This window comes from Coregonus clupeaformis, chromosome 8 (genome assembly GCF_020615455.1).
Source record: "Coregonus clupeaformis isolate EN_2021a chromosome 8, ASM2061545v1, whole genome shotgun sequence".
Lineage (NCBI taxonomy): Eukaryota > Metazoa > Chordata > Actinopteri > Salmoniformes > Salmonidae > Coregonus > Coregonus clupeaformis.
The window spans coordinates 24,878,796-24,905,368 of record NC_059199.1 but is presented as its reverse complement, the minus strand read 5'-3'; the positions used below and the strand labels follow the sequence as shown (position 1 = coordinate 24,905,368).

The window sequence follows — 26,573 nt, the reverse complement described above, 5'->3', positions numbered from 1 at the left end:
CTCCCTTAAGGGAGACTTCAATCAGTCTGTCGAAAATCGGAGCCTGACAACGTTAATTGATCAAATGTACCGAGGGGGAAGGTTCAGTGTCAGTGTACTGACAGTTATTAGGGGGTATTTGAAACTTGTAGAATAAGTAAATTAAGGAAGGGAGAGTGAGTGAGTGATTGTGTCCATTTAAAAAATAAAATATATATATATTTCTTAAGGCTATAAGTTATTTTGTGTAATTATGATTTCACAGCTAACTTGTTTTGTTGTAGCAAACCATTTCAGCATGGCTATCACAAGCTCTCTAGAATGTGTGAGTGGATAAACATTTAACCTATGGCTTTGCACTCCACTCTGTGGGCTGTGTGAGCATGACTCAGCAGATTAGTGCAGTGTGTGTGTGTTTAACTTCTGATTGATGGATTGTGTTTCCGTGAAACCAGCTGACTCCTGGCAGTATCTGCACCCCATCCTCTTTGCACCCTTCTTTAGTCTGCTCTACATTGCTCTCTCACACACACACACACACACACTTTGCACCCCACTCTACTCAGCTCACACACACACACAGAGACTCACACATAGAGAAAGCTAAGCCTTTTATTCCACGGCTGCTGCTTTGGCATTCACTGTAGGGCTGAAATTCGCACAGGATTGCACACGACGCAGAGGGGCACAGAACCGTGCGGTTTAGCCCTACTCCTACAGTATATTATCTCTCTCCCTGTCTGTACCTTGGTCCATTCTCTCCTTTAATCCTCTTCAACGTGAGACACTGTCCTGGTTGAAGTGGGAGCTGTGAGATGCTGAATGGACTTTGGATGGTACCCTCGGAGCAGACTATTGTGCACTCTTCCCCTCCTGAACCCAACCCTGGAGGAACAAGATCATAGTGTTTTTAATTAAAGCACGCGACGGCTGAGTACGGTAGATAATCCGATTTAGCCTGATATCCCTCTGCAGTCATTATACGGTTCATGTTTCCTCTCCCCTCACTGGGAGTTTTCCCTTCCAACACTCTGGGGCCTTCAATCTGTCCATTGTTTAGGCTCTCTGCTGGTTTGGTGGAGGTGATATTGCCCAATACTGTACTGTACACCCTGGCATCACACCAAGGTCATCAATGTCAGCGATCTTAAATTTAAGAAGCTTCTAAGTGGTTAGAATATGTGTGTCATAGAGCAAATCTCTCATCTTAAATACAGTAGCCTATCACATTTAAGAAGTTGTCGGCAGCCAAGTCAAATGACATGGCGTTTCTGTGTCCGTTTCTGTGTCAGCAGCTTACACAGAGGGCTTTGGAGAAGAAAATAAAACCTGTCTCAAGGTTTACTATTACCCCTCAGCCTCCCACACTAGATACATTGACATTTAAATCCATCCTGTAGCCGTATAACCCCAAATTTGAATGAATAATGGAAATAAAGTAATAGGCATTATATTCTAGCTTCACTCAAGCCTGAAGGCAGAAGAAGCCTTTCATTTTTTCAATAAAACCCTCTCTATTCCCCTTATCACTCAGAGCAGCAATTTAGCACGGCAGGGCGCACAGGATGAGTAAGTATCTATTTCAAGTGCATGTTGTGCTTCATACTTTAATTTAAATAAAGATAGTTCACAAAGCAGTCTGTGCCGAGTAATGAATGTTAAAAGGACAGGAAACCTACCAAAAGGTGATCCTATTATAGTTTTTGTCCAGTGTATCATTAATAACGTAGCTTTAGGGGCTCACACAAGTTTGAATGGTGGGTTTTTTTTATCCAAAGAGGGAGATTATAATGACACATGACACATTAGGGATGATCCAGCTACATCTTTTACAAATACAGTAAGCCACTTCACCAAAAGGTTCAAACAGACCAAAGAGGGTACATAGATAAATTATACTGGGTAGTGTTGATCGCAGAATGACCACCAGGTGTCGCTTTCACACAGCTGAACTTGCAGTTGAGCTCTGCTCTACCGTAACACCATGAGTGAGGTATTAAACACCTATATTTGATGTACATACTGTATCTGTTGTAAAATAATGACAATGTATTTTTGTCTTAGAGTTGGTGTTATATTCGTAGTCATCAATATATTTCAGTGTAATCAATGGCAGCAACAATAATACAAAAAAAAATAAAGATGGAATCCTTAATTGAAACAATAACAAAGCGGCACCTCGTCTATGTTTTGATAGAAAGCTGAGGGATATGGCCTTGGAGAAATGTAATTTAAGAGCTCTTTATGGGAGCACTGACCATCCATGATATCAAAATTATAGTTTTAACCATGTTTTGAGGATGTACAGTGTTTGTTTACATTTACTTTGTTTACAAACATTGGAGTATAACAAGCTTGTTATATTTTGTGTTCTGATGGGGTACGACAGTTAAACTGAGCTCATGAGAGATGTATAAGTTATATTCTTCAAGAATCAATGGGTATAAGTCATGTAGCTAGCAACTAAGGAGTCTATCTTTAATTAAACGCTCATATTTCATGCTTTACGGTTGAGATACATACTCAGTGTAAGGTCTCGCGATGTTTGACAGTTGCGAGATCCTGGAGAAAAAGGACTTGACATATGTCAACAAATAAGATACATTAATACTAGCTAGCAACACGGGTAAGTTTACGTCTTGCGTGGTTAGTCATTTGGACAATATGAAAAGCGCCAAAGGGAACGTTTTGTTTTGTATAGCAAGAGGACAAATGCATACTAAGACAATAACTATCGTCTCGTTTGCTAACAGCTTGCTAGCTAGCTAACGTTAGCTAGCTAACCTACTGTAGCCAGCAATTTTAGCCATCTAGCTAAAAAAAACGTTATTACATCAACTGTGGTTTAGTAAGTTGGGGTGCAACGTTGCAGATACAATGCATAGAGCTCACATGTGGCTATTACTGTACTGTCAGGTTATACTGATGTAAGTGTTAATGGCTTCCAGAAATGTACTATATACAGTTATTTCACTTACCAGGCTGTTCTAATGCATGTGGTCATGTTATGCTGCTTTGTTACTCATGCATTATCGCGTCATAAATTATGTCTTATGACCTCATTTAAAAAAGGTATGCAGTTTTGTTACTCATACATTTTTGCATCTTCATTCAGTTTGGCTTATGATGTCATTATTTATTTATTTATTTTAAGGATACATGTATTTATTTTTACAACCAAATCTACATTTTTTAATGTAAATGGTATGTTATAGAACGGTCCAGACACCTTTTTTGTGATTTCACTTGTTTTTGAGACACTTACCACAAACAGCAAATCACTTCCTCATCCTCATTGTTTAGTATGGGGGCCCATAAACACCCAAATACGTCCTTTTAGAAACGGCAAAGCCATCAGTATAGTGATGCAGGTCTTTAGATGTTGTGCACATAAAATTGTGTCATTCTGAACGTTATCCGCAACGTTATATTCCCTTTTGTGCGACTCGAGACGTTTCCCCTATCACTATACTGAGAGCTTAGCCATTTCTAAAAGGAAGTACAGTATTTGGGTGTTTTTGGAGTCATGGTTAAAAAAAATTCAGGGCCCCCATACTACACAACGAGGATGAGGAAGTGATTTTCTGTTTGGGGTAAGTTTCACAAAATCAAGTGAAATCACAAAAAAGGTGTCTGGACCTTTCTATGACATGACATTTACATCAAAAAGGTAGATTTGGTTGTAAAACTAAAACATATCCTTTTAAGGTCATTCAACTTCAGTTGCACCTTCTACAGTAGCTGCACCTTGATTGTTATTATTAATCTAATCATCATGACTTACAGTTCACTAGAGCCTCAGTTTGTAGACTATTATGCCATGGACCTATGGTCACTAGTAAAAAAAAGAGGAAGGTGATGGGTCTCTTCTACCCCTACCCAAGTCTGCATGGGGAAAGGAGGAGGCTGATCCCTACTGTGATAGTGGAGACTACTGGCCCTTTGCTATTTTCCCCATGTGCGAAGAGGAGTTCGTCCTGCAGGGAGGAGTCCCTATATCGCGGCCTACCTTCAGCACCATGGGGAGTAGCAAAGATGAGGAGCAGACAGCAACTGTGGCCTCCCCTCTGAGAGATGAACTTGGCAGCGTCAAAGAGACTGCCTCAAAGCCTGAGGGCTGCGAGGCTTTTGCTGGCAAAGGTCTCAGCCTGGAAGAGGTTTCGCAGCTACCAGAGAAAGAAGGTGAGATCTTCCTCAGAGCGGACCTTCAGGGTGGAGGCCTGGGAAAACTGCTGCCTGCCTTATTTTCAATAAAAAAAAATATAACTTTAATGACTGCTGCTGTGTTTCTTTTACATTAGTTAAGATAAGAAATAGATAGATATAGATAGGTAAGTTCTAGGGTTTCAACAGGTGATCGCACACAAACCATAAAAACAAAATAAACATAAAAAGGAAAAACCAAAGAGACTGAGATGCAAAAATATTTATAATTTAGTTCCATACATTAATAAAAATACAACAATTGCTAGTGCAAAGTGCAATAAAGTGCTAAACAAAAAGAGAACACTCATTTTTGTTTAGCACTTTATTTCACTCCACTGGCACTTTTTGTATTCTTTTGAGTATGGAACTGGCTGATGGACTAAATAAGGGTTATGGTTAACGTGAAGCTTGGACATAAATAGCTTGCAATTAATTTTTGATAAATAAATAATTGTCACATAAGGAAATTTGTCTGGGAACAATATTGTTCATTTATTCATTCATTTATTTATCAACTCATATCATTGGGAATGTAACATCAAGAAATTAACCAGTCTGTTTCTCTTTCCCTGTCTCCCCTGCTCTCTCTCCCTCTCCCTTTCTCTCCCTCTATCCCCAACCTTTCCCTTGTCCATCCTTCCAATATCATACGACCAAGCATGCCAAGGTGTAACAGTGTAGAATAGGCTGACCCCTCGCTGCACCTTCAGGTCATCTGCTGTCTACATGACCACCCCTCCCATGGAGGCGTTCGCCGGGCAGCAGGCTCAGGCTGCCCGTGATGTCAACACGGCATCGCTCTGTCGCATCGGCCAGGAGACGGTGCAGGATATCGTCTTACGCACCATGGAGATCTTCCAGCTGTTGAGGAACATGCAGGTGAGTGTTTCTTGTGACTTTTTGTGTTGGGGTGGGTGTAAAGGCTGAACAAAGTTCATGGGTTGCCTTTGATTATGGATGGTGCTGGTCTGTCAACCACCTTTATTACACGCAAAGCATTGTTTGCATGTGCTCCTCTTCCATTTTACGCACGCACGCACACTCACACACCGATTCAGCTTCATTTGACCCCAGACTGACAGCATTACATAAACTGACAGCACAACATTGATTGACTGTCATCCAAGAGGTAAAAATTGTGTGGCACTGGTTGGAGTCTGTTGAACCAAATAAATATCCCTCTCTCTCCCCACAGTGATATCAAATAACAGTAACACAATATGACATGCATTGTCCCTCTGCTTTGTGGTGAGAATGGATGGGTATGGGCCTACGAGCAGAAAGCTAGGCCAACTAAGCCAGCTTTAATTATTGCCCTAGGAAGGCATGTCCCAATCCTGTTTCACACTTGTTTTTAAACATGGAGGATGATATAATTGGGTATGTAAAGGCCTCCATTTTATCATTAGACAGTCACCATCTGTTTATACCGCTTTTCGCCCTTCTGTTGACACATTGGAAAGATCAGACTGTGCCCTGAAGATGAGTTCAGGACAGGTTGGGTGCGTCCTAAATGGCACCCTATTGCCTATGTAGTTCACTACTTTTGACCAGGGCCCATACTAGGACTCTGGTCAAAAGTAGTGCACTATATAGGGAAAAGGGTGCCATTTGGGACATAGTCAGACATTGTCTCTCTCTGTCTGTGTCTCAGAGAAGATCCTTCCTCAACTCATTAAAACAACAACCGAGACAGTCAAAGACAAAAGAAGAATGCATTACCACAAGCCACACTGACTCGCCACAGAATGCACAAACAGCACTGTTGTGACTTGTTTCACTGATCACAGACTGTGTGTGAAAAAAAGATCACTCCTGTAGGCATGTATACAGGTATACAACTCACCTACCCTCATGCAGGGAATCGTTTCAGGCTGTACAGGATGTTTACGATCAGTTAAAAGCGCCTAAAGCTAGTTAGCATTAAAGCTCAGTTGAAATTATCAGTTAGAAGTGCCTAAAGCTAAAGTTAGTTAGCATAAAGCTCAGGTGAAACAGTCCGAAGCAGTTTTAAGTTATATACATATCATGTAGTTATATGTAACTTCTCCTCTCGGTGGAATGCCATGTAACAGCACAGTAAAATGAATCAATTTAAAACCGTTTTTTAGTCTACATTGCAATAATTCAGTTATTATTTTACAAACCCTCTACACTTCAGTTACCACCATAAACATTTGAGTAATCACACACTGATTACCAGTAGTCAAGGAGGGACTAGTCAATGAGTAAATAGGAGGCCCTGTATTGGCCTGTAGATATTATTAAAATGTTATTACATTACTAAAAGAGTATGTAACACACTTATTTCCTATGTCATCTCCCCCAGCTGCCAAATGGAGTGACGTACCACCCCAACACCCACCAGGACAGACTGAGCAAACTGCAGGAGCACCTGCGTATGCTCTCTGTACTCTTCCGCAAGCTGCGCCTCGTCTATGACAAATGCAATGAAAACTGCACTGGTCTGGACCCTGTACCCCCAGAGGTGAGTGGCCACTGTCCCAGAACCACTCTGTGTATCACAATCAATATCTAACCAGTTTGAACTGGACATCATTTACTTGGTGCCTGGGCGATTCTTATCTCTCCCACTCTGTCAGGTCTACCTCGGCAGGTCTACCTCGGCACACCATATTCCCTATATAGTGCACTACTTTTGACCAGGCTCTGGTTAAAAGTAGTGCTCTATACAGGGAATATGTTTCCATTTGGGACGCAGTCCTCGGCTCAGCTCTACATTCAATTCAATGGTGCTCTGTGTTTGCCCCTTAGTGGCTGTTATGGACACCCACCCACCTCTAAAAACCCACCACTTTATCTTACTGAGTTACTGGGGTGGCTACTGTTTCAGACCTCATGCTGGGCGATTCCACTGTTTTATTGTTGCAGTCTTTTCTCCTATTGGTTTGGAGCCATTTGGTTTTAATCCAATGTTTTAGAACTGACTGCATGCACACATTTAATTAGGCTTTTCTTACATCTGACGGAGGCATTTTGCGTTAAACATATGAGAAAGTCCAAGGTAAAGGAATTATGCTGAGACTCCCATTTTTCACTTTAAAATGTATACCAAACAAAACCATATTTAACAAAAACACATTTACAGGAAGAACTGTGCAGATACAAGGTTTGGTAACAGGATAAAACTTTTTCTCCCCAATTGGTAGTTACAGTCTTGTCCCATCGCTGCAACTCTTGTACGGACTCGGGAGAGGCGAAGGTCGAGAGCCATGCGTCCTCCGAAACACAACCCCGCACTGCTTCTTGACACACTGCTCGCTTATCCCGGAAGCCAGCCGCACCAATGTGTCGGAGGAAACGCCGTACAGCTGGCGACCCAAGTCAGCGTGCATGCGCCCGGCCGCCACAAGGAGTCGCTAGAGCGCGATGGGACAAGGACATCCCGGCCAGCCTAACCCGGACGACGCTGGGCCAATTGTGTGCCGCCTCATGGTTCTCCCGGTCACGACACAGCCCGGGATCGAACCCGGATCTGTAGTGATGCCTTAGACCGCTGCGCCACTCGGGAGGCCTACTGTCATTTTGTTACCAAACTTTGCATCAGCACAGTTTTTTCAGTAAATGTTTGATTTACTGTGTAAATTGTTCAAAGTAGAGTAGAGTTGTATGGTTTGTTCAACTTTGAAATCAATGTTTTTTGTTTGGCAGACATTTTCATGTGAAAAATCAGCGTCTCAGCGTAATTCCGTTAATGTGGAATTGCCCATATGGCATACTGGCTTGCTGTATTTCTCTCTCATGAGGGAAAAGTGACAAATATAATTAGCAATTCTGGTCATATGTAAACCTCACTGTCCATTACACTCCACAGTTGTACCAGTTCATTTAAAATGTTTACATATTCCCAGAGGCTGTGCAAACCACTGACTGTGCTGACCAACCAATACCTCACCACACCATGTTGTTTGGAGGAAGTTGATTTTGGCCCTCCTGACACTGCTATTTATCATCCCCTAAAACTCAAGTGGCTGACAAGCCTGCTATTGGCCGGCCGCAATCCTGACAGTCGTGCTATTGGCTAGCCGCTGAACGGGCTTTCCCCAAACAGGAAGTGGAATCAATGACTCAGCCAGCGTGACCTCATCACGTTCCTAATTAGCAGCAGGCCTGGTAATGAACAGCTGGCGAAGGCTGCCCACGTCAGCGGTTTTCTGTTTTCTCCCCGAGCCAGGCAATCAACTGAGCCCTCGTCGTTCTTTGGCATTTCCTGCACTGTGAGCGGCCATGTCATTTAATTTACTTATCCTCCACGCATTATTTTTCTTCTTCTTTCTTCTCCCTATTTCGTTCCCCCTCTCTAAGTAAGGCAACCTGGAGAACTTAATTACCCCCATTCTTCTCTGTCAACAGGCAAACCACATCCATCCTCGTGTGGAGGAGAGAGACGGGTTATAACTCACACGTACAGTCACAGAGACACACAGACACACACACACTCTTTCTCGCTCGCCCCCTCTCTCTCTACCCCTGCACATTTTCCCCCTTCCGACTGCCAAAAACAGCTCTTACCTTTAAATTCAAAATGCGTTTGGCTCATTGCTGGAATTATGGAAGTAGAAAAAGTTTTTTTCTCTCTAATACTTTTTGGACTCTACGCCCCTAACAATCACAGAGTTGGCCTAATATAATATCCAGCACGTCTTCTGTCTTCTCTCTAACACGAATCAGACAGCTTTGGGTTTGGCATCGGTCTCTCTGACTGACTAGAGAAAACTGCCAGAGCTGTCTCTTGTTTTTCTCATGTGATTCTCTCTCCCTGCCTCTGTCTCTGTCTGTCTTCTGGCCCTATCCAGCCCCATTCAGCCCTGCAGTAATTCTTTGGTCACAGCCTGCTTCAATCACTGTCTACACTGGCCTCTGCCAGTTGCTAAACCTCAGGTCACTGACTGCAATGAAACGCAATCAACAACTAGGCTATTCAGAATGTAGAATAGCACTCAGCCTCAGATTTGTTTTGGACTTCACTGTGTTTTCACACCTGCTAAGGCTTTTGGTTGGCCGGTAATCGTTATTCCTCTTGTACCTAATCTTATGTTTTTCTCAAATCATTACCTCGTTCCTACATAACCGTTTAAGCAATCTCACCTCACACAGCTATGTATGATAATAGAAACCCAGTAGACGATAGTGTAAAGCTAGTATAATGGTACCATTTAAGATAAGCGTGTTGGTCTTGATGCAGTGCAATAGAGAACAATGTGTTCCGTACGGCACTGCTCATTATCCTGCAGACCAGCAGGTGTCAGTGTGGTTTAAAGCAGTGGAGGAACAGCCAGGCAGATCGAGGAGGGAGGGAGGGAAAGACCTCAGCATTCTGAGAGGGTTTTCAGCACAGCAGTCGGTGTAGTGTCAGCCAGACAACGTCAAGCACAGCGAGTGCTTAAAATGAGTTAAGAACTTGGGTATGGACTGTGGAGAAGTCCTAGTTCTGAAATGGTGGTGGTGGTATGGAACTGTTTGTAGATTAAATATTATTATTAAAGTGTTTTCGTGATCTACACCAAATCCCAATTTTCGCAACTCTAAGGAGACAAGATTATAGCAGTGTCTGTACATGAAGGCAGTTCTAATTCAGTATTTTAACAGGGAATCGAATGTCCTAGAAATCCCTTTGTACAAGCTCAATAGGGAGAGTTAGTGCTCATGCAAGCAGTATAGATAAAGTAGACTTTTAGAGAAGGGGCTAGTGAAATTTCCATTTTTATTTATTTTGTTTGATGAGAGACATAAGCCAATGAGCCTTATTTATTTTTCATGTTTTATTTATCCTTTATATAACCAGGCGAGTCCCATTGAAATGGTAATCTCTTTTGCAACGGAGCCACAGACAAGAGACAATAAATGTATTTTCCAAGCCAAAGTACCAAACTACTATCAATGTACCATCCCCTCACTGAACACCAGTGGTCATTGTATCTTTTTATATACCCCCCACACACACACAGCAACTCATCCCCTATGTGGAAGACGACAGCAGCTCCAAACACAATGAACGCTCGGCCAGCCAGGCCCGCCCAGCAACAGAGGAGAGGAGGGAGATCCTGGAGGTTAACAAGGTGAGCTAGATATAAATGTACAGTACACTGGGCTTTAGAGCGCACAGCCCTGTATATAAAAAGATAACCCCAATAGGGATTCCAGGAGGAGAGAGATGGGCCAAAAGAGAGAGAAAACAGATTATACAAAGAGAAAAAAATAAATGGAAAAATATAGTGTGAAAACGCAAGCTACAATACTCTCAGTACTCTGTGTACAGTAATTTATTTTCGTATTAATAGTCTGTCTTTGACTGTTGAAAATAGTTTTTGAAAAACTGCAACATGCATTATTTGCCAGTGTTGCAGCTTTTTTTTAGCTCCCCAGTCATGGTGGGTGTGTGCCTGTGTGCGTGCTTGCCTGTCTGAGTGTGCTGAATCATAATGGAGAAAGGTCACGGGTGTCATTGATGAGTATTGGTTATTTTTAAGAGCACTAGCTCCCTCGCTGCTCTTAAAGGTAACTACTACAGTAAAACATGGGCGTGAGCGCTGAGCTTAACTCAACTCAGGCAGATACCAAACAAATGGTGTATCCTCTGCATGTACACAAACCTTCCATAAGCATCAATATCAGTATTCTAGCTGGACCATGTTGCTATGAAGCATACCACCACTGAAAGGAGAGTAACCACGCACATCCAAACATAACACCAGCTCAAACTATAATGAACAAAAATATAAAAGCAAAATGTGAAGTATTGGTCCCATGTTTCATGAGCTAAAATAAAATATCTCACACAAATTTGTTTACATCGCTGTTAGTGAGCATTTCTCCATTGCCAAGATAATCCATCCACCTGACAGGTTTGGCATATCAAGAAGCTGATAAACAGCATGATCATTACACAGGTGGACCTTGTGCTGGGGACAATAAAAGGCCACTCTAAAATGTGCAGTTTTGTCACACAACACAATGCCACAGATGTTTCAAGTATTGAGGGGGCATGCAATTGGCATGCTATCCGCAGGAATGTCCACCAGAGCTGTTGCCAGAGAATGTAATGTTAATTTCTCTACCATAAGCCGCATCCAACGTCATTTTAAAGAATTTGGCAGTACGTCCAACCGTCTCACAACTGCAGACCACATGTAACCACACCATCCCAGGACTTCCACATCAGGCTTCTTCACCTGCGGGATCATCTGAGAACAACCACCCGGACAGCTGATGAAACTGAGGAGTATTTCTGTCTGTAATAAAGCCATTTTGTGGGGAAAAACTCATTCTGATTGGCTGGGCCTGGCTCACAAGTGGGTGGGCCAATGCCCTCCCAGGCCCACCCATGGCTGCGCCCCTGCCCAGTCATGTGAAATCCATAGATTAGGGCCTAATTAATTTATTTCAGTTGACTGATTTACTCATATGAACTGTAACTCAGTAAAATTGTTGAAATTGTTGCATGTTGCGTTTATATTTTTGTTCAGTATACATTGAAAGCAGAGTAACTACGAATGTCCAAACGTGGCCCAGGAGCTGGATGAAAATATAGCAACGAAAACAATGAAAATACTCATTTAAAATTGGGAGCACTGAGCAAACAGTGAAGTGGACAATCGAACATTTACCGTCTTAGCTGCTCATACCACAATGTTACTACCCAAACCACAGGGCACATAGAAAAAACAAGGAGAATGAGAAGCTTCACTTGCATGTCTGCAGCAGCCATCCCCTCTTCACTTCACAATGCTCTGCTCAGAGCCCAAATGCCCAGCTGAATATTAAAGCTGCGATGAGAAGAACATGTTTTGGGGAGTTAGAGGTTAACTCATCAGGAGGGGAGTGATGTGGAAAACAGATGTTTAGGAGGCTCAGCTGCATCTGCTGCAACGACCTGAGCCAGATAGATAGAGCCAGATATACCAGATTCCACAAGGAAAAGAGATGGAGGGAAAGAGATGGGAAACGAGAGTTGACATGTAACCGGATGGGATAGATGGGAAGATTTTAGTGTGAAGACAGACCACATATTGAGCCAAATACCGGATTCCACAGGACGAGAGAGAAAAGAGAGGCTACAGAGAGAGAAAAACTAAAGATGGATGGATAACCGGACCGGATGGATAAAGAGGAGATTTTAGTGTGAAGACATACTGTACATATTGAGCCAGAGAACATTCCAGAGAACGTGAAACGGGCTGAAGATTTTAATGGAGATTTGAATGGGTAGACATATTGAGACAGATAGGATTCCAGTCGTTCCAGAGGAGGAGAGAAAGAAGGGAAAATAAAGAATACTGAGAGAGAAAAAATCTAGAAGACAAATAGATGACCGGATGGACAGATATGTAGACAAAGGGAAGATGTTGGAGGGAAGGTCTCCATATCGAGCCAGAGAGGATTCTCCATTAGAAGAGAGAGAGGAAAAGATGAGACACCTTGAAGGAAAAAGAGAGAGAAGATGGAAGACTAGAACAGACAGATGTACTATATATACAGAAGTATGTGGACACCCCTTCAAATTAGTGGGTTTGGCTATTTCAGCCACACCCACTGCTGACAGGTGTTAAAAATCGAGCACACATCCATGCAATCCCCATAGACAAACATTAGCAGTAGAATGACCTTACTGAAGAGCTCAGTGACTTTCAACGTGGCACCGTCATAGGATGCTACCTTTCCAACATGTCAGTTCATCAAATTTCTGCCCTGCTAGTGCTGTCCCGGTCAACTGTAAGTGCTGTTATTGTGAAGTGGAAACTTCTAGGAGCAACAATGGCTCAGCCACGAAGTGGTAGGCCACACAAGCTCACAGAAGGGGACTGCCGAGTGCTGAAGCGCGTAGCGCGTAAAATGTGTCTGTCCTCGGTTGCAACACTCACTACTGACTTCCAAACTGCCCCCGGAGGCAACGTCAGCACAATAACTGTTCGTCGGGAGCTTCATGAAATGGGTTTCCATGGCCGAGCAGCCGCACACAAGCCTAAGATCACCATGCGCAATGCCAAGCGTCTCTGGAGTGGTGTAAAGCTTGCCGCCATTGGACTCTGAAGCAGTGGAAACGCGTTCTCTGGAGTGATGAATCACTTTTCACCATTTGGCAGTCCGACGGACGAATCTGGGTTTAGTCGATGCCAGGAGAATGCTACCTGCCCCAATGCATAGTGCCAACTGTAAAGTTTGGTGGAGGAGGAATAATGGTCTGGGGCTGTTTTTCATGGTTAGGGCTAGGCCACTTAGTTCCAGTGAAGGGAAATCTTAATGCTACAGCATACATTCTAGACAATTCTGTGCTTCCAACTTTGTGGCAACAGTTTGGGGAAAGTCCTTTCATTTTTCAGCATGACAATGCCCCCGTGCACAAAGTAAGGTTCATACAGAAATGGTTTGTTGATTGGTGTGGAAGAACTTGACTGGCCTGCACAGAGCCCTGACCTCAACCCCATCAAACACCTTTGGGATGAATTGGAACGCCGACTGCGAGCTGTGGCTGAATGGAAGCAAGTCCACGCAGCAATGTTCAAACATCTAGTAGAAAACCGTCCCAGATGAGTGGAGGCTGTTATAGCAGCAAAGGGGGGACCAACTCCATATTAATGCCCATGATTTTGGAATGAAATGTTCGATGAGCAGGTGTCCACAAACTTTTGGTCATGCAGTGTATGTAGACAGTTGGAACGATACTGGAGTGAAGCTTTTCAGATCCAGATAGGCAAGTTCAAATAAAGTCACATAGTTGACACCTGTATACAGTAATATCCTCTGTAGCTCAATTGGTAGAGCATGGCGCTTGTAACGCCAGGGTAGTGGGTTCGATCCCCGGGACCACCCATACGTAAAAATTTATGCACACATGACTGTAAGTCGCTTTGGATAAAAGCGTCTGCTAAATGGCTTATTATTATTATTATTATTATTATTATTATTAGAACAAACAGATGTGAAGGCACACAACTATAGCCTGGTCCCAGATCTGTTTGTGCTGTCTTGCCCATTCCTATGGCCGTTGTTTGGCATGATCATAGGACAGAACGAACAGATGTAGGACCAGGCTAGCCCTCGTGATTGTCTTTGCTCCAGCCCAGCAGGAAAGGTAGGTAAAGAGTATTTTAGGTTATAGGAGGTACACTGGAGGAGCTCCACGATAAATTACTCCTCCATGGTAATGTCTTGCTGCTTTATGGGTCGTCCTGTGTGTGAGTGATAGCCTGCTCTCGTTATCTGTCGATTGGGAGAGAGAGAGAGATGCATTAGCCATAATTAATTGCCACCTAATGGTCTGCGATTGCTCAATCTCTGAGCTGCAGACCTTTTGTACTGCAGAATGTGATTGTACATATCAATTCCGCTTTCCTCTCCTCTGCTCCAACGAGAAACACAAACTCTGAAGCGCCCAAGTGACCACAAATTAGAGCCTTAATGAATGCCTTGCATTAGTGCTCACGCCAATTAATGAGAGGAAACAATGAATATGAAAAACAGACCAATCGAATCCCTTTATCGAATTGAAATTCTGAAGATGTTTGGTGGACAGGCATTTTCGTCCCATCTGTCGCCTTTTCCCCATCTGTCGCCTTTTCCGTCCAAGAAGGACCCCTGAATGACTGCGTTTTCTGCAGAACGGATAATGATTCACTGGGCTCAAGAGTACTAAATAATAATTCCATCGAGGATATGAGGCTGCTGCCCTGTCATCTCCCCATCACTCTTTCCCTTCCCTCCTCCTGCTACGCCCTCTACTCTCCTTCCTTTCCTCCATCCTTCCTTCTCTTCTTCCCCCCACGGATCCTAACTGATGACCAGCTCCTACGGGGGTGTCACAGTTAGTACCCTCCCCGTGATACGGGTGGGGACCCGGGACCATCTCCAGTGCCTCTCTGTTGCAGCCCTGCCGTCACCACTCGGCCAGCGTTTGATTTAATACCAGCGTAAGTGTGAATAAATTCCTGTCAAAGCCCATTAAGGAGGCCTTGGAGAGATCTGGCCTGTTATTAATTCTCCACAACTCCTCTCTTTCTCTCTCCGTCTCTCCTCCTCTCTCGCCTCCCTCCTTCCCTCACTGTCCCTCGCTCGCACACACTCCCTTGCTTTTTTAAATATCCTGTTAATTACCGCTTCTGTCCTCTTTATTCAAATGAGAAGGTGAGAAATTAAAAGCAAAGGATGTTTGTAATTCCAAATAGGGGAAGGGTGGGGGGGTTGGGGGGAGCTGTCGTGGATAATGAATTCCAGTGGTATTGGCAGATTAGCAGCGTTATCTGAAGAGCGGGCCGCGGGCTGTGGATGCCTGATGATAAACCAACAGAGACCTGGATGGTAATGAGACTCACTCGTCGAGAGGGATACTGATGGCTTCTCTCTCTCTCTCTCTCAACTACTCCCTATCTCAACTACTCCCTCTCTCTCTCTCTCTCTCTCTCTCTCTCTCTCTCTCTCTCTCTCCTCTCTCTCTCTCTCTCTCCTTCCCCTCCCTCCCTCCCTCCTTCCTTCCCCTCCCTCCTTCCCCTCCCTCCCTCCCCCTCTCCCTCCCTCCCTCCCCCTCTCTGGCTGGTAGGAGCGTTGGGCCAGTAACCAAAAGGTTGCTGGATCGAATCTCCGAGCCGACAAGGTAAAAATATGTTGTTCTGCCCCTGAGCAAGGCAGTTAACCCCCAACAACAACTGCTTTCCGGGCGCCGATGATGTGGCTGTCGATTTAAGGCAGCCCCCCGCACCTCTCTGATTCAGAGGGGTTGGGTTAAATGCGGAAGACACATTTCAGTTGAATGCATTCAGTTGTACAACTGACTAGGTATCCCCCTTTCTCTCTCTCTAGCTCTCTCTACACACTCTAGCATTAGCAGGCTGTTCACAGGAGGCGCACGAACCTCCATGTTATTAGCAGACTCATGTGTAGCCCATTAGACCAGTGTGTCGGCCAGGGGCTTTTTAATTGGTGAGCAGGAGGTCAGAGGGGAAACGCAGTGCGACACTTGTTGTTGGAGGATCGGGGTGCTGTGTTTGGAATGAGAACGTTTTTCAGCAGTTTGTAGTGCTATTAATGTCGAGTGAATTCTCAGATTATTTTCTATTTTGTTCAACCGTTTAAGGAATATGAGGGGAAAAAAGTATTTGGTGGCAAAACCCTTGTTGGCAATCACAGAGGTCAGACGTTTCTTGTAGTTGGCTACCAGGTTTGCACACATCTAAGGAGGGATTTTGTCCCACTCCTCTTTGCAGATCTTCTCCAAGTCATTAAGGTTTTGAGGCTGACGTTTGGCAACTCGAACCTTCAGCTCCCTCCACAGATTTTCTATGGGATTAAGGTCTGGAGACTGGCTAGGCCACTCCAGGACCTTAATGTGCTTCTTCTTGAGCCACTCCTTTGTTGCCTTGGCTGTGTGTTTTGGGTCATTGTCATGCTGGAATACCCATCCACGACCCATTTTCAATGCCCTGGCTGAGGGAAGGTTCTCACCCAAGATTTGACGGTACATGGCCCCATCCATCGTCCCTTTGATGCGGTGAAGTTGTCCTGTCCCCTTAGCAGAAAAACACCCCCAAAGCATAATGTTTCCACCTCCATGTTTGACGGTGGGGATGGTGTTCTTGGGGTCATAGGCAGCATTCCTCCTCCTCCAAACACGGCGAGTTGAGTTGATGCCAAAGAGCTCCATTTTGGTCTCATCTGACCCCAACATTTTCACCCAGTTCTCCTCTGAATCATTCAGATGTTCATTGGCAAACTTCAGACGGGCCTGTATATGTGCTTTCTTGAGCAGGGGGACCTTGCGGGCGATGCAGGATTTCAGTCCTTCACGGCATAGTGTGTTACCAATTGTTTTCTTGGTGACTATGGTCCCAGCTGCCTTGATCATTGACAAGATCCTCCCGTGTAGTTCTGGGCTGATTCCTCACCGTTCTCATGATCATTGCAACTCCACGAGGTGAGATCTTGCATGGAGCCCCAGGCCGAGGGAGATTGACAGGTATTTTGTGTTTCTTCCATTTGCGAATAATCGCACCAACTGTTGTCACCTTCTCACCAAGCTGCTTGGCGATGGTCTTGTAGCCCATTCCAGCCTTGTGTAGGCCTACAATCTTGTCCCTGACATCCTTGGAGAGCTCTTTGGTCTTGACCATGGTGGAGCGTTTGGAATCTGATTGATTGATTGCTTCTGTGGACAGGTGTCTTTTATACAGGTAACAAACTGAGATTAGGAGCACTCCCTTTAAGAGTGTGCTCCTAATCTCAGCTCGTTACCTGTATAAAATACACCTGGGAGCCAGAAATCTTTCTGATTGAGAGGGGGTCAAATACTTTTTTCCCTCATTAAAATGCAAATCAATTTAGAACATTTTTGACATGCGTTTTTCTGGATTTTTTTGTTGTTATTCTGTCTCACACTGTTCAGATAAACCTACCATTCAAATTATAGACTGATCATTTCTTTGTCAGTGGGCAAACGTACAAAATCAGCAGGGGATCAAATACTTTTTTCCCCTCACTGTAACCAAGTTGACTAGAGTATTTTTTCTTCTCAAAGTGTGTTTGGATTCGTTAACTACAGCAAGGCCGGCTGAAAGTCTTACTGGTTAGAAAGAGGAAGACCTAGGTGTACAACAGTACGTCTATCGTGACCATGGTGATGCCACCAGGTTGATAGGTTTAACAGCCAGAACACTGTGATTCCCACCTGTTTATAAATGGATCCTGTGAACTTTAGATCTGTTGGTGCGAAGAGTAAAACGACTGGAATCTTCTGCGCCGACAAAACAAAAGGGACACTTTGCCACTCTCTCCAACCCCAAACCTTGTTCTCATTCCCCTTGCATAAGAGGAGCAAAAATAACATCTCCAGTCGGTTGAGACTTTAAAGTAGAATTACAACGCCTTTCATCTTTCCCAGATATCTGCCTGCCTCTTTTTCTCTTCACGGTTGCGTATGAGATCTAGCCCAGATGCTGTAAGCCCCTGACAGCTGAGGCAGAGATGAAAGAGCCCGGCTCGTTGGCACTGAGATGGAGAGGGGGGCATTACTGAGCAAATGCCAGTCTAAAGCCCCCTACACCTCACACTACACCCGAGCTCTCCAAGCTAACCCTCTCTACATTTTTACATTTACATTTTAGTCATTTAGCAGACGCTCTTGTCCAGAGCGACTGAGTTAGAGCATTTCACAGGCATAGTAAATACACTTTTCCTCAATAAAGTAGTTATCAGCAAAGTCAGAGCTGGGGGGGGGGGGGTTTATTGTCATGCAAAAGTCTGACCGTTAATTAACATAAATAGATTTTACATCTCCAGGCCTTCACTCATACAAGCCGCATACAAGTCACTGATGCGCATCATTGGAACATCTACATTAAAAAAAGTATAATAAATAAATTTTATATACACCATCACAATAAATCCATTATTTATTTTAGGCAGGACTAAAGGAAAATTATGATATGAAGAAAATGTATTTCAGAAGAACAGAAATGAGTTGGCCTACTATATTATTATTATTATTATTATTACTGTATGTTATCTGGTTATGCTCCATGCCATAGGCTGTAGGCTTGTTCATTTAGCAGACAAGATATGCTTTTAAGTCCCGTGCCATTATTTTATATGATTTGATATTAAGAAGAATATAATTGAACCTAGCTGAATAAAATAGAAAGTATATTTTTCCCATTACAGAGTGAGTACGCATATGAAGTGGCTATGTTGAGCATAAAAGTGAACAGGTCCTATACGCTAGATTTAGAGTTATTTTACAACTTTAGTTGTGAATGATACAAACCTTAGAATGTCTTAGAAATCAAAACATATATGGGCTGCATGATGCGACTATTATAGGCTATTAATGATTTGAGAAAGTCTCAAAAAGAGCTTCCTCTGTTCCTTGCCTCAGGCTGCACACGTCCTGTTCTCTCATCAAGTGATCATATGTTCACCCATCAGACTATTCTCAATTTAATCTTGTCTTTACCAATATGTAACATTAGTTTAGATTTAGAATAGACCATTATCAAATGGGCAGGGGCAGGGGAAAAAAGAGATGTCATCTGTATGCACTCGAATGGCGAATGGAGGCCACTTTCCCGCCGGTTCGTTTTTTCAATCATGCCGGTTAGGCTACTCTGGTGGTGAGATACTCTGTAGCTTAAGGTAATGTCAGCCTATTAATGATGAAAACATAAGAAATGCCCTATTACGAGGCTATTCAAAATAAAATACAAATTCACTGTAATTGTAGGCTAACTCTGTAAGCCACCCTGCACAATCAATGAACCAACATCATCACCTAGGCCTATACATTCTCTCCCAGACTCATGGATATAACATTTGAAGCGTAGCATAAGGTAACCAGTCCACCAGTATGCATAATAATACAGTCCACACTCAAAGGCGATTACTAGAATTTGTTTAATTTTGGAGTATAGGCTAGACCAATATGTACCAAAGACATCTTAAATCAAATGTTTTTAAATGTTTTTCTTCCGTGCGTAATATGCGGTAGGCTATGTATTGTATAACGGAACAATCATTATTTAATTTTAATTTTAATTTTTAGCTTATATAGGCCTATGCATGTGCATAAACTCTAATATGCCTATGGGTGTTTTGAATTAATCATCACCGTAGAAAGCACTGTCCATTTCATTGTGTAAGGCTTTGAAACAACATCCACAATGTCCATGTTTTCCACTCAGTTTCAACCTGCTGTTGAACTTCTTTCTTCAAATTGATCAATCACAGTGAGGTGAGTTTTAAAAGCATAATACTGTTTTGATGATAAATGTTTGATGTGATTTTTGATTGCATTTGCATTGATGCCAGAGTGGTTAGAGGGACAATAGAGCCCTGAGTACCAGGCCATTAGCGACCTGATGATCATTAGCGAGTTGAGAAGATTACCGTGACTCAAGGGTATGGCGGTAATACGGTCACCGCAACAGCCCCATCTCCAAGTTACCCCTCCAAAACACCTTAAACCTTCTCTTTCCAAGCTTCCCCACCACCTCCTACCCCACACCCTCTTTCTCCAAGTTAACCCTCCACTATCTGCTCACTCTTCAAGAACCCTTCCAGTATGGACAACATCTCACTTGTTCTTGCAAGTGCAAGCCAAACCCTGTCCTATTCATTCACACTCTTTGACTATATGGCACCAGGCTCAGACGAACATTGATGGTCTGTAACGTTAGCACCCCCATAAAAAAGGTGAAACTTTAAAAGAAAGCTTTGTGCAGATATACACTATATATACAGAAGTATGTGGACACTCCTTCAAATTAGGGGATTTGGCTATTTCAGCCACACCCGTTGCTGACAGGTGTATAAAATCGAGTACACATCCATGCGACCTCCATAGTCAAATTTATGCTGTGCTAGAGCTGCCCTGGTCAACTGTAAGTGCTGTTATTGTGAAGTGGAAACGTCTAGGAGCAACAACAGCTCAGCCGCGAAGTGGTAGGCCACACAAGTTCACAGAATGGGACCGCTGAGTGCTGAAGCGCATAGCGCGTAAAAATCGTGTGTCCTCGGTTGCAACACTCACTACCGAGTTCCAAACTACCTCTGGAAGCAACGTCAGCACAAGAACTGTTCGCCGGGAGCTTCATGAAATGGGTTTGAATGTCCGAGCAGCCTCACACAAGCCATGGGCAATGCTAAGTGTCGGCTGGAGTGGTGTAAAGAAACGCATTCTGTGGAGTGATGAATCATGCGTCACCATCTGGCAGTCCGACAGACGAATCTGGGTCTGGCAGATGCCAAGAGAATGCTACCTGCCTGAATGCGCAGTGCCAACTGTAAAGTTTGGTGGAGGAGGAATAATGGTCTGGGGCTATTTTTAATGGTTAGAGCTATTCCACTTAGTTCCAGTGAAGGGAAATGTTAACGCTACAGCATACAATGACATTCTAGACCAGGGGTGGGCAAACCTTTTGGCTCAAGGGCCACATTGAGGTTTTGAAACCAAGTGAAGGGCCACATACCCATTCCAGCCTTGTGTAGGTCTACAATCTTGTCCCTGACATCCTTGGAGAGCTCTTTGGTCATGGCCATGGTGGAGAGTTTGGAATCTGATTGATTGATTGCTTCTGTGGACAGGTGTCTTTTATACAGGTAATAAACTGAGATTAGGAGCACTCCCTTTAAGAGTGTGCTCCTAATCTCAGCTCGTTACCTGTATAAAAGACACCTGGGAGACAGAAATCTTTCTGATTGAGGGGGGGTCAAATACTTATTTCCCTCATTAAAATGCAAATCAATTTATAACATTTTTGACATGCGTTTTTTATGGATTTTTTTGTTGTTATTCTGTCTCTCACTGTTCAAATAAACCTACCATTAAAATTATAGGCTGATCATGTCTTTGTCAGTGGGCAAACATACAAAATCAGCAGGGGATCAAATACTTTTTTCCCTCACTGAACATATGCTTGCAGAACAATTCTACCCTTGTATCATCTCTACCGTTGTTTTTTGTGAACACATTTCTCACAACATTTTCACAAAATGGATATAATTTATGAAAGCATATTAAGGAACAATTCTCATCTCCTTTGTGAGCCATATTTATAGTTATCCAATCACCTCATCCCAAATCTGACTGATTAGTTATTACCTGTATCCAAGTGTATTGATGGATAATTCTCACAGAATTTAATAAATTTGACCTGTGACGGGATTTGTTGTAATTCATGACTGAGAACGTTTGTTCACACACATATGTGGACCTGAATAAAACAAGCATCCTTTGGGCGTACTTTTTAAAGTTAGCAAACTTTGTTTCATTCAGTGAGCCATAGAACTGGTCAATTGTTGCTGTTTTGTACTTCTCCTTCAAAGCACTGTCACATTGGATGTTGATTAACTCCAATTGTGTGTCTGGTGGTGCTTTCTCACTGTCGAAAGACAGGGGGCATGATACAAGCTCCAGCTCAGTCTCAATCTTGGTGAAGTCTGAGAAGCGGAGGGAAAACTAAGCATGCAGGTCGATTAATGTGCTACTGTGTCTCAGTGCGGCACTGCGATTGTGGGCGCGTTCAGTGCGGCCAGTGTCGGAAAATTTGCGGTGTCTCTGATGTCAGTACTCTCATCCAGTGCTATAGAAAAAAGATTTAATCCATCTGCTTTTTTCTTCAACTCTGAGATTAGCTCCTCACCTATCACTTCCACACGCCTGGTGATGGTTCTGTGTGATAAGCTAATTTTCTCGAATTGGCTTTTACTCTCAGGACAAAGTATACCAGCAGTCTCCACCATACACTCTTTCACAAACTCCCCTTCAGCAAAAGGTTTGCTATGCTTTGCGATTTTATGTGAGTAGAGCACCGTTTAGTAAACATATTTTGTTGGGCTTTTAAGTTTGTGGCAAGTTTTGAAACCTTCCTTGCCTTTTTCTGAGAGGACAGATTGCTAGTGTAGTTAGCATGCTTGCTTGAAAAATGACGATTGAGATTATATTCCTTAAAAAACTGCAAAATGTTCTTGGCATATCAGACATACCACCTTGTGTCCAATATTAGTAAAAAAGTATTTTGCTGTCCATTCTTCTTTAAACACATGACATTCAGAGTCCACTTTTCTCATTTTCAAAGCACTCATTTTTCACGTCAAAAGTCGTCAAGCAATGAAGTGGCTATGATGACTGAGCGCATTCTGAATCTGACTGTAGTCCCAAATACAGAGCACGCTGCCAGGCAAAAAAATGTCTCGCGGGCTGGATTGAAGTGCCCGGCGGGCAGGATGTACTTTGTCCCCCCTTGTTCTAGACGATTCTGTGCTTCCAACTTTGTGGCAACAGTTTGGGGAAAGCACAAAGCAAGGTTCATACAGAAATGGTTTGTCGATCGGTGTGGAAGAACTTGACTGGCCTGCACAGAGCCCTGACCTCAACCCCATCAAACACCTTTAGGATGAATTGGAACACCGACTGCGAGCCCGGCCTAATCGCCCAACATCAGTTCCAACCTCACTAATGGTCTTGTGGCTGAATGGAAACAAATGTTCCAATGTTCCAACATCTAGTGGAAGGCTTCCCAGAAAAGTGGAGGCTGTTATAGCAGCAAAGGGGGACCAACTCCATATTAACACCCATGATTTTGGAATGAGATGTTCGATGAGCATGTGTCCACATACTTTTGGTTTTGCAACTCTGACTCTGCCGTAAGAGAGTTACTCCAGATGGGCAAATGCATTCCCTTTAATCATATTGTGTCCCTACTGGGTTCCGAAACCTATGGTCTCTCTCAACTCTTCTCCCAATATCATTTAAAGAGATGATGGGGGAAACTATTCAGTTGTTATTGTCAAACTCACATGAGACTGGATGATAATCCTTCTCATAGGCTCTGAATAATAAACTTTGATATGAAGGCATCATCTGCATCATCAAAAGTCTTCCCTTCCGTCGTCTGCTCCTTCATGTCTCCACTGTCCCTGTTATCTACTTTCTAAACTGCCTGATCACTGTGCAGATGCTTTTATTTGAAGGAACTTGTTGTGGGCGCTTGGAATTCAACCTACAACCTTTGGGTTGCGTCTAGTTTCCTAGCACAATTCTCTAACCATTTGCACCTTCTGAACCCTATATACAAGCTAATCATCTCACAGCCCCCAATCGCAACAGGGCAGGTTTCTTCTTGTGCTTCTAATTTAATTATTTCCATGTCACCACGCCCCGAGCGCACAACCTACACTCTACCCTCATCAGCCTGCTCTAGCTTTAAATCCTAAACACCGCTTTCAGGATTGGATGAACTTTTCAACTCTGGGATTACACATTTTCTGTACTGAAAATACATGTGTGCCTCCTTGACTGTAAAGCAACTTACATGCAGATGTGAGAGTGGATCCCCTGGTTTTAAAGCTAATATTTAGTGTTTCCCAAAGAATGCATCCATAGTCCAAGTGCTTGGGTCAGACTCACTGTTCTGTGATTCACGTTATCCAGCACGAAAACAGTTATACATCAACTCTACCAACTGCCCTGTGTAGCTCAGTTGGTAGAGCATGGCTCTTGCAACGCCAGAGTTGTGGGTTCGATTCCCACGGGGGGCCAGTATGAAGAAAATGTATGCACTCACTAACTGTAAGTTGCTTTGGATAAGAGCGTCTGCTAAATGACTAAAATGTAAATATGCAATGGACTGTGTTTGGCCCCACCATTGGTTTTAAGGAGAGGGTGTGAAATGGAAGCTTAGCCTCTGTGCCGCTCATATATAATCACTATGAACAAAATCCCAAAGTAGAGCCCAATCAATACCGCTACCTGGCGGCAAGTCAAGTGCTGAAGAAGGAAAAAAAGCACCAGCGGCACTGCTACTTCTAAAGCAGCAGAATCAATGGGAACTGTTCTGCAACAGTCGGCTGACACTGCAAGCTTTCCAGCTCAGTGCTGAGGACATACTGAAAGGCGTGGTGTATGTAGAGGATGACAACATGGCTATTATATTTCTGCCAGTGAGCAGTGGAAGGCTTTATCTTCTATACCTTGGGCCTTTGTCCTCCTGGGAGGCCCATGCCAACTAGGGCAGTTAAACTCTTCCTTAAAAAAGCCATAAAGTTTGTAAATTCAATTAAGGTTATTAACCCTTTACACTCGTGGGAATTGGCCTATATGGATAGGGCTAAATTTAAATGTTTCTTACGGAAGAAATATGAAAAGCATAATAACCATGGTAGCAATTGAAAGATGACAGTTTGGAGATTATGGGAAAATTAGTAGACCAAAGGTGAGGACACAACAGTTCACCTGACACAAGACTGAATCCAAACATAACACTGTTGATTTTATGTGCATTTGACATTTACTGTTTTTTTGCCGCATTTGTTGATAACGAAGTCTGAAAATACTCTGAATACATTCAGTAACATGATAAGAATAGTCCTGGAAAATGTGGGTTAGGTGCAACATAAAAAGAACAGGAAGGCCCGCACACTGTTTATTCTCCCAATTCACCGCTTTATTGACAACATTTCGATCCGAAACGGATCTTCGCCAGGTCAAACTGATGTGAGTGCTCACATCCCAAAATATACAAATTTCCCCTCCCAAATAGGTCTGTATTAAAACCACCCCCCTCCCTCTTTATCAAAATGTCCAGAAAACTTGTTTCATGCACATCAAAGGTGAGGGTGAATTTCAGATGTTCAGTGCTTATATTGATGAAGGAGTGGAATTTATAAAGTTCTCTGCTGTACTATGAAATAAAAGAAATATGTCATCAATTAAGCGTTTCCAGAGCTTGATATGGCACAATAATGGATTGTTAGGGCTGAAAATCACATTATTCTCAAACAACCCAACATACAGATTGGCATAATTCAGTGCCATTGAGCTCTGCTTCTAGCTCCTAAGCCACCTTGCAGTATTTTGTTTTTTTGTGTGTTATTTCTTACATTAGCCCAGAATGTTTTTTTTTGGTGTTATTACATACAACCAGAAATAACTTTTGGATATCAGAGCGGCGGTAACTCACCAACATTACGACCAGGATTATGACTTTCCCGAATTGGATCCTTTGTTCGTACCCCCCAGGGCAATTGAACTTATCCCAGAGGCTCCAAGTCGCCGCCGGCGGAGAAGAGGAATTCGGAGTGGACTTCTAGTCCGACTCAGGAGGCGGGCACACCATCCACCGCTTCCGATTATATTACTCGCTAATGTTCAGTCTCTGGACAATAAAGTAGACGAGCTCAGGGCAAGGATCTCCTTCCAGAGAGACATCAGGGACTGTAACATACTCTGTTTCACAGAATCATGGTTCTCTCGGGATATACTGTCCCCGTCCATACAGCCAGCTGGGTTCTCAGTTCATTGCGCAGACAGTAAGAAATATCTCTCCGGGAAGAAGAAAGACGGGGGTGTATGTTTCATGATTAACTACTCATGGTGGAATTGTGATAACATACAGAAACTCAAGTCCCTTTGTTCACCTGACCTAGAATACCTCACAAACAAATGCAGACCGCATTACCTCCCAAGAGAATTATCTTCGGTTACAGTCACAGCCGTGTATATTCCCCCTCAAGCTGATACCACGACGGCCCTCAAGGAACTACACTGTACCTTATGTAAACTGGAAACCACATATCCTGAAGCAGCATTCATTGTAGTTGGGGATTTTAACAAAGCAAATTTGAGGAAAACGGTACCGAAGTTCTTTCAACACATTGACTGTAGTACTCGCTTAGGGAAAACACTAGATCACTGCTACTCGCCTTTTTCGAGATGCCTACAAGGCTTACCCAAACCAGAAACCGTGGATAGATGGTAGCATTCGGGCAAAACTGAAAGCGCGAACCACCGCATTTAACCATGGCAAGGTGACTGGGAATATGGTTGAATACAAACAGTGTAATTATTCCCTCCGTAAGGCAATCAAACATGCAAAACGTCAGTACAG

General features: G+C 43.3%; 1 protein-coding gene across 2 annotated transcripts in view; it reads left to right on the top strand.

Annotated features, from left to right (window-relative positions):
- Window positions 1-2,516: 2,516 nt before the first annotated feature.
- Window positions 2,517-26,573, top strand: part of LOC121571472 (mediator of RNA polymerase II transcription subunit 30-like) — a 35,272-nt gene continuing 11,215 nt past the window's right edge. The window contains exons 1-4 of one of the 2 annotated variants that reach the window (XM_041882952.2): window positions 2,517-2,605; window positions 4,844-5,064; window positions 6,515-6,673; window positions 10,155-10,265. In XM_041882952.2, the coding sequence (XP_041738886.1) occupies window positions 4,912-5,064; window positions 6,515-6,673; window positions 10,155-10,265 (423 nt within the window). In that variant the 5' untranslated portion in view covers window positions 2,517-2,605; window positions 4,844-4,911. Of the gene's footprint in view, window positions 2,606-3,611; window positions 4,162-4,843; window positions 5,065-6,514; window positions 6,674-10,154; window positions 10,266-26,573 lie in introns of those variants that run through there. The other variant, XM_041882953.2, reaches the window with a different exon arrangement.